Raw genomic sequence first — 8,424 nt, forward strand, 5'->3', positions numbered from 1 at the left:
TGACTCGGATACTTCGGGTCCCCGTTTCGACCGCGCCCTTCGTGCCCTGGTCATCCCCCGGGCGGGGACCCACCAGGGCGGACGCTACGTGTGCTACTCCGAAGAGCAGGGAGTGAAGTTCCAGACGGAGCGCTACCAGGTGGTGGTGGTGACCAGCGCGCCGGTGTTTATGGAAGCACGAGAGCCGGATGCCAGCATGGGGCTTTTCTGGGTGCTCGTGATCGCGTTAGGCGTCACTTGTCTGGTGCTGCTCATCGGCGCCCTCTACCTGCGGCGGAGGCTGAAATTAGCGCTGGGGAAAGCGGGAACTGCCGAGATGAAGCCGTTAGAGAGTACGCTGGTCTACCCGATCACGCTGCCCAAGGAGACGCCGAGCTTCGTGCCTAGCAAGATGCCCACCAGCTCAAACAACGACGAGGATCGCTTCTGGGAAACCGGAGCCAATTTTTACTACTCGGACGGATCGTTGAAGATCGTGCCTGGACACGCGTCCTCGTCTTCGCCGAGCGCCATTCCCGGGCAGCCGCTGCACTCGCCGAGCCGCCTGAGCCTCACGAACATCCGGAACTCCGGCACCAACGGGTACGTTCGACTCAGCCTGAGCGTGGCGGGCGAGGACCGGCCGAACGGAGGGATGAGCGCGGGAGGAGTGGGAGGAGTTGGAGGAAAGCTGGGGATCGGCGCCAGGGAGAACGACTACACCAGCCCTTTTAAGGAGGAGCTACGGAGGACACTGCAGCAGAGAAGCGTCCTGCCTGACGCAAACCCGGAAGAGTCGTCAGTGTAGAGCACAAACAGAGACGCCAAACAGTCGCCTACCTCCCTCCTTCACGGAGAAACATCCTTCCTCTCTCTTTCACTATCTCGCTCCTTCCTTTCTTCCATCGGACACATCTTCTCTCTCTCTCTCTCTCTCTCTCTCTCTCTCTCTCTCTCTCACTCTCTCTCGGCTAACGCCATCGACCCAATCCAGCGAGTGGCATGCTAATGCTAAGAGTGCGTCATGATCTCTCCATCAACAAAACGGTTATCATTTCATCGTGACGTCTAACCGCGGGGGGGGGCTTTATCTGTCACTCAAACAAGTGGGAGGAGCCACACCTATTTTTTGCGTTCTGTTTCAGGATCGGACGAGGAAGAGAGGGAGGGGGGGAGTGAGGGAGGGAAAAAAAATTTCAGCAAGACGACAATCATACTTTTTGAAACAAAAAAGTGTGAAAGCGAAGAGAGAGGACAAAGTAAAAAAAAAAAAAAAAAAAAAAAAATGAAGGGAGCTGTAAAAGAACGACAAACTTTATACTTCAGACTTTCTGAACAGCTCGTGTTTTTGTTTTTTATTATTATTGTTGTTGTTTTATTTTGAATTTTTTGGAAGTTTTCTTTCTCCTGAGAATGTCTCCAGACTCAGAGCACTAATATATTGCGACGTTTGTAATTTAAAGATTTTTCCGCGTGTTTCTGTGACTTTTTCCGAAACGACGGAGAAGGACGCACGGACGTTGCGTCGCCTCGGGTGGAATGTGAAAAGGAGAAGGGGCGGTGTCCTCTATCTCGCCGTCCTTCATCCACGGAGCCGAGCGTTTGACGCCGACTTGGGGAGACTGATGAACTGCGCTCGTGCTAAGCCAACAACTGTACAACATCACTGTAAAAAAAAAAACAAAAAAACAAGAAAACAAGGATGTTTCAACAAGTGCATTACTGCGTTTAAATCACTTCTGGATATTTACTTCGCCGTGGATAAACTGACCCTGATTGGACGCCAAAGGCTGGATTGATTCCACATTATCCAATCAGAGCCTGCGCCCGATTCGACACGGGTAAGCGTTCCGAAAAGCTAGCTAGTAAACCAGCTCACGTTTGCTACACGAGTCGGTTTTTGTTTTTAACTGCTAGAATCTTGTGAGTTATTTAACAACAGCCGGACCTGTCGAAGCGTAAGGTTACCATGACAACCAGCATTTTGTTCAGTACCGACTTTCAGTACTACCTTCTGACGTCGGCTAGCTTACTACTGAATTAGCTGACATTTCTGACACGAGTGGGATTTCAGTATTAGAGTCTCGTGATTTACAGTCGAACCCGTTGAAACGGTGTTACCATGACAACCAACAGCTATTTGGCTAGCTAACAGCTGGTGCGCTAGCTTACCTTCGTTATCCGATATCACTCTCCGTATGCGTCGTCGTTTGTTTGAAGATCGATTTAACAGCCAAATATCTCAGAATATAATGTTACTATGACAACTGCCCTTTTGTTCGTCCCTAACGTTAGCTAACTTTGCTACTTGGCTAGCTAACCTCTACTAAACAAGCTCTAATTTCTTACACAAGTGGACTAACCTGGTCGGTCTCAGTTCTCATTCGTAACTTTTGCATAGTCATTTATTTAACAGCAGCCAAACCTGTTGAAACCTCATGTTACCATGACAACTGCCATTTCGTTCACCACTGACATTAGTTAACTTAGCTGGACAGCTAGCTAACAGCTAGGAAATTTAGCCGATTTCTTACGTGAGTGGGTTTTCAGTATTCGAGTCGTGTGATTTATTTGTCAACAGCCAAACCTTTCCAAACATGTTACCGTGACAACCACCATTTTGTCCAACGCTGTTAGTAAATAACTTTTCTAGTTGGCTAGCTAACCGCTAATAGATTAGCTCGCCTTTGTTATACGAGTAGGATTTTAATATCAGAACCTCGGATTCGTCATTTTCTTAGGAATTTATTTAACCGCAGCCAAAACCTGTCGAAACGTAATGTTGCCATGACAACCAGCATTTTCCTCATCATTACCAATAGCTAACTTAGCGAGCTGATTAAACTAACACACGTTTGTTCCACAGGTAGTATTGTAATATCAGAGACTCGGATTTGCCTCGTCCGAGTGTAATGTTACCATGACGACCACCATTTTGTTCATCACTAACATTAGCTAGCTTTTCTTGTTGGCTAGCTAACCGCTAGTAGTCGAGCTCATATTTGTTACACGATGGTATTTCGATGTAAGGGTCTCGATCTGCATCATCCTTTTCTTAAAGATTTATTTACCGGAAACCGAACATGTCCAAAATTGAACATTGCCACCGTCATTAGCTAACTTAGCTAGTCATCTAGCTCACTGCTAATAACCCAGCTCACATTTGTTGCAGAACTAAAATTTCTGTATCCGAGTTCCGATTCGAGTCATCTCAAAATATAATGTTATATAACGAATATACATCGCTAACATTAGCTAACCTAGCTAGCCATCAAGCTAACCACTAATAGACTAGCGACAGAGTCACATTCGTAACCGATTTCTGTCTCGATTCGCATCAGACGTTTTTTTCCGTTCCTTTTATTTAACCGCAGGCAAACTTCGAAAATATATTTTTTTTAAATAACGTCACCGTGACAACCACTGACTTCAGCTCAATCGGCTAGCTTTGCGCAAAAGGTTCTGCGATTCCAAACCGTCGCCAAGGATCCTACGCGCGTTTGATCTAAAGCTTATTTACAGGAAGTGAGGTCATCGATAGCCCCCCCCCCCCACACACACACACACACACCAGTTTCATGCAGAAGTCTCTGGAAACTCAGTGACTTCAGTGATTACTGCTGTACGCAGACAGCAGTAATCTAATTATCGAGCTTATTCTGAATAAGACGATATTCTGATTAAGGTGTTTACATGAGTCGCTTTTAGAATAATCCTTTCATGTTCCCGTGTTACGTGATATAGAACATAGATGGATTAACGGCACACGTCGTTACGTCTCCACGTCACGCCGTCCGACGTCCCTCCGGAATTTCACGTATCGACGTACAGTTGGTCTTCGTTATGGGACCGTATACCGTTCTGGGTGTTTAATTTTTAATTTTACGAACTCTTCGAGTGCGGTTAATTATTTGTCGTGCTGTACGTGCTAATAGACGACTGCGTGAAGCCGTGGGCCGCGTCCCAAACCGCGTGCTTACCGTCTATATAGTAGCCGAGATACATGTATTACTCCTACTACAGGCCTATAGTAGGCAAGTACGCGGTTTGGGACGCAGCCGTGCTCTCTCGTTTGCCGTCAAACGGTCGAGCGCTGCCGTGCGTGATCGTGTCCTGTCGCTAAACTCGGTGAAATCTCCCACACGACGTTAATAGTGTGATTACGGTGTGTACACGTCTGTAACGCGACTCAAACAGGAACACTCCACACGTCTCAATTCGAGTTGTGTTTACTCCGAGTAGGACTTTAGTCGGATTAAGGAAATTAAAAATCGCTGTTTACGTGCTAGTCTCTTAATCAGAGTATCGTCTTAATCGGAGTGATATCGGATTATCGTTGTCCGTGTACACGCGCTGAGTGTTACGTGTTACGCTACGGAGCATGACTCAGATTTAACAACAAATCCCTATCATCTGAATCAGGGTCCAGGAGAAGTGTTTAAACATCAGGTTTTAACGTGTCAGAGCTTCCGGTATAAACGATGTCAATAAATCTGTCTGCCTCTCTCTTTTTCAGTGTCTCACACCTCACAGACTCCACCGCCAGACAGAAGACAAGGACATTTTCTCATTTGCATATTCGTTGCTGATGTACAACCGAAGGAGACGTGGGGTCATAAATCCGTGAGGAGGTACTACAGCGGACTCTGGCGCCGGTCTCCACTTTCTTGCATGACGCTCTACAAGCCGGCGATTTTTTTCTCGTTTTTTCCCCGAAGTGCATAAGTTCACCAAGTCTTACTCATGACTCAGACTCTTGGAAGAAAAATAATAATAATAAAAAGACATTGTGATTTGTTTTTGATTTTGTTCATTTCGCTGTGCCTCTTCAGCATGGGCTAAGCCAAAGTAGACTGCAGATGGTTTTCTTCTCTTTCTTCTATCCATTCTTATTTTTTTTTTATCATTCCTTTATATTTAAGTCCGTCCACTGCACAGAAAAGAACTGTTCTGCTACAGAAGCGTACCGAGTGTTTGCTTTTTTTTTTTTTATTAATCTCTTTTTTTGATGGAGAAAAGAAAAAATCAATGTATTTCGTGGCATGACAGCTTTATTTATTTTTTTTCTTTTTCTTTTTTTTCTCCAAGCAGCTCTCCGTTCTGTTGTCCAAACGTCTGACGCGATAAAGGGAAAGAGAAGGAAAGAAAGGAACTCAGAAGTAACGGGAATTCGATGGAGAATTTACCGTCGCCTCTCGGCCGAAGATCGCTGTTTCTTAATCTGTTGTTTGTGCGCACGCTTAAAAATAACGGGACGATTTGTCAGGGTGGGGCTTTTTTTTAAACGTCTTCAGACCCGACGCGCGCTACAGGCAGGCGTGTGCCGATCGTGAAATATCATCGTTATTACGTGGTTATTAAATCGTTATTGCGTCACACGTGTGTGAGCACTTCAGAATAGGTGACCGTTTGGGTGTTTTATTTCTCTTATACCGCCGGAACATGATTGACAGTTTCTGTTTATTTAAAGAACGTTAGTAAGACGTGATGATGTTGTTATTGTGAAGTTTCGGTAGCATTATTAACACTGTTACAGAAAAACCGCGAGGAAGTGAGAACTCTGTTCTTAAAGTTACAGCTGTACTGTTACAAAGCGCTGACGCTGGAGACTCCTTCCGTAACGGAAAACTTCGGCGTGTCAGCGTTTTTCCCCCGAACAGTCCACGTGGAACGACGAGTTTTTTCCGATCAGTTCACGTGGAACGACGAGTTTTTTCCGATCAGTTCACGTGGAACGACGTTTTTTTCCCCGATCAGTTCACGTGGAATGACGTTTTCCGATCAGTTCACGTGGAATGACGTTTTTCCGATCTGTTCACGTGGAATGACGTTTTCCGATCTGTTCACGTGGAATGACGTTTTCCGATCAGTTCACGTGGAATGACGTTTTCCCGATCCGTTCACGTGGAATGACGTTTTCCCGATCAGTTCACGTGGAATGACGTTTTCCCGATCAGTTCACGTGGAATGACGTTTTCCCGATCAGTTCACGTGGAATGACGTTTTCCGATCAGTTCACGTGGAATGACGTTTTCCGATCAGTTCACGTGGAATGACATTTTCCGATCAGTTCACGTGGAATGACTTTTTCCCCGATCAGTTCACGTGGAATGACGTTTTTATTTTTCCGATCAGCACACGTGGAACGCCTTTTTTTCCCGATCAGTTCACGTTGAACGACGTTTTTTTCTCTCCAAACGGTTCACGTGGATGGACTGCCGTTCAAGTCCCCGTCAAAGCGCTGTTACTATAGAAAGGCTAACGTATTAGCACGAGCGCTAATATAAACCTGCGCCACCGTCACTGCTGTTATAGAAAACGAGCGTATTTTCCGACCAATCAGAGTCGAGAACGCAGTGGTTTAATTGCTTTCGTTCACGTGTACGCGAAATGGTTGCCGAGTTCCCTAAATCGCGTCACGCACATGCACGTCTCCTGGATCTTTTAAATTGGTAAACGTATTTCCGTTGGTCCCGTGGCAGCAATCACGACAACGGCGGAAAGTTTTAAAGGAGTCCGTGTACAACGAATGTGCGTCCTGGGATAGGTCATAGTACGGAATCGCTCAACTGTCCGCCGGTCGTCATGGCGACCGGTGGAGGTCGCGTTTCGTCTTCGAGAGGTACAAAAGGTACGCAGGGAGCGAGGCTACAGCAAGCCGAAAGCCACCGGTTTAACTTCGGTTATTTGTTTGCGACTTCCTTGTGGAACTTCAAACGCCGAGCGTGTCCATGCTAATCGACTCCGTTTGGCACAGAGAAGATGTAAGTATATCTCGTAATATATTGGTAATATCGGCACACGCCAAGCCACAAGGTGGGTTCAGTTTTGAAGGATTGTTTAACGTCGCTGCCATTTCCTGGATCGAGAACTAATCTGTACAACAACGTGGCCATATTTATTACTGCGTTTAGTGCACTACAGTTGGTTTCCCCTAGCAACGGTGCCACGAGGGCCTGTGATTGGTTAAGGATCTTAAGGATGCTCAAGTTAGTTCAGGTTAGTCGAAGTGCAATTGCATGCAAGTCATGTGTGCAAAAACTACAGCCGTTTCTCATTCAAGTAAGTAGCCTACTGGCGTTCGGGACGCAGCCCTTCAGCGTGCTAAAGTGTACGACGAGGTGCCCGATTTAGTAGAAGAGCGACAGCGATTGAGACGCGGCCCGAGTGCCTCTCAGCCACGTTTACAAAGAGGCCGACTTTCATCGAGTCGTCGAGTGGACTTCGGTCATTAATTAGGAGGCGGTGCGGTGCACTTTAAGGGGTCAAGTGCAGAAGGGAACTCGGATAACCCCCGCGTCTCGTTTGTCCACTTTTACAGAGCGACTGACTTTTTAAAGTGCACGTTTACTTTTTAAGAAGTAATTTAGGGCACTTCACAGCTGGCAAAGGAAGAGGATTCGGGATTGAGACACAGCCTCAGTTTTCGGTATCCCTGGTCCGTGTTTATAAAGCGACTTTAAGCTTAGCAAGTGCGCTATATGCTGCTGATTCTGTAGTGAGGTGGGGGGCGGAGGATTGGAACACAGCCCGTGTGCTAAGTAAAGGCGTTGGAAATTCTGGCCATTTTTTGAACCGTACTGACTTTCTCACAAGTGTTTCTCTCTCTCGCTCACACACACACACACACACACACGCACGCATCGCATGGCCTGTGTCATGTTATAAAGACACCATTTCTGCTCTTCTTTTGTGGCCAAATGTTAATCTGCTCTTTTACGGTTCCTGTTGTTGTTGTTTTTTGTTTTTCCGCTTGTTTGTTTGTTTTTACTTTATTGCCTGCTTTTTTAATAAATCTGTCTCGTGATTGTTTTTTTTTTGTTTTTGTTTTTTTAACTATTATTATTATTTTAGAATTTTAAGTATAATGTTCAGTAACTTATTTCGCTTGTACAAAAACTCCAAATGTCGATATTTATTATTAATGTACATATGTCCTTATTTTTTATATATATATGTACATATTCCCATGAAATAAAGTTCAGTTCGCTAAGCGTGAGACGCGTTCTGCAAACGGGGTCGCGTCTCATTACAACGTCCGAGCCTCCACGCGTCCCTAGGGCTCTCCCGACGCTAGCTGTGCGACGATATGATGTTACGATGACGTACAATCCTGTTTGTTTGTTTGTTTATTCATCCTTTATTTATCCGGGAAGAAACCGTAATCCCTTTGCGGATTTGCACTCGTCGGGTGTTTGAAGTTGACTTGGCGCTGGTCCTGGATTGGGATGGAGCATTTCCCCGATAGTAAAAGCAAAAGGAAAAAACTAACCACGTTCTCCTCGCCGTTCCGACGGTGGAATCCTCCCGAAGGATCGGTTAGGATGAAAGGAAGCAAAAACGACGTATTTCTAAACATTTCCCCAATGGCGTCCTGTCCCGAATTCGTCAGTTCCTGCACTCCTGGCTGCAGGAAGGTGTGACGGATTTTTGAAGACGGGTCGA

At 45.9% G+C, this 8,424-nt stretch overlaps 1 protein-coding gene across 3 annotated transcripts in view; it reads left to right on the forward strand.

Annotated features, from left to right (window-relative positions):
* Positions 1-7,978, forward strand: part of sema4c (sema domain, immunoglobulin domain (Ig), transmembrane domain (TM) and short cytoplasmic domain, (semaphorin) 4C) — an 82,444-nt gene extending 74,466 nt beyond the window's left edge. For 2 of the 3 annotated variants that reach the window (XM_053674327.1, XM_053674328.1), the window contains 2 exons: positions 1-1,820; positions 4,496-7,978. The exon at positions 1-1,820 is cut by the window's left edge and continues 124 nt beyond it. In XM_053674327.1, the coding sequence (XP_053530302.1) occupies positions 1-787 (787 nt within the window). In that variant the 3' untranslated portion in view covers positions 788-1,820; positions 4,496-7,978. The remainder of the gene's footprint in view (positions 1,821-4,495) is intronic. The other variant, XM_053674329.1, reaches the window with a different exon arrangement.
* Positions 7,979-8,424: the final 446 nt, after the last annotated feature.

This window comes from Ictalurus punctatus, chromosome 22 (genome assembly GCF_001660625.3).
Source record: "Ictalurus punctatus breed USDA103 chromosome 22, Coco_2.0, whole genome shotgun sequence".
Lineage (NCBI taxonomy): Eukaryota > Metazoa > Chordata > Actinopteri > Siluriformes > Ictaluridae > Ictalurus > Ictalurus punctatus.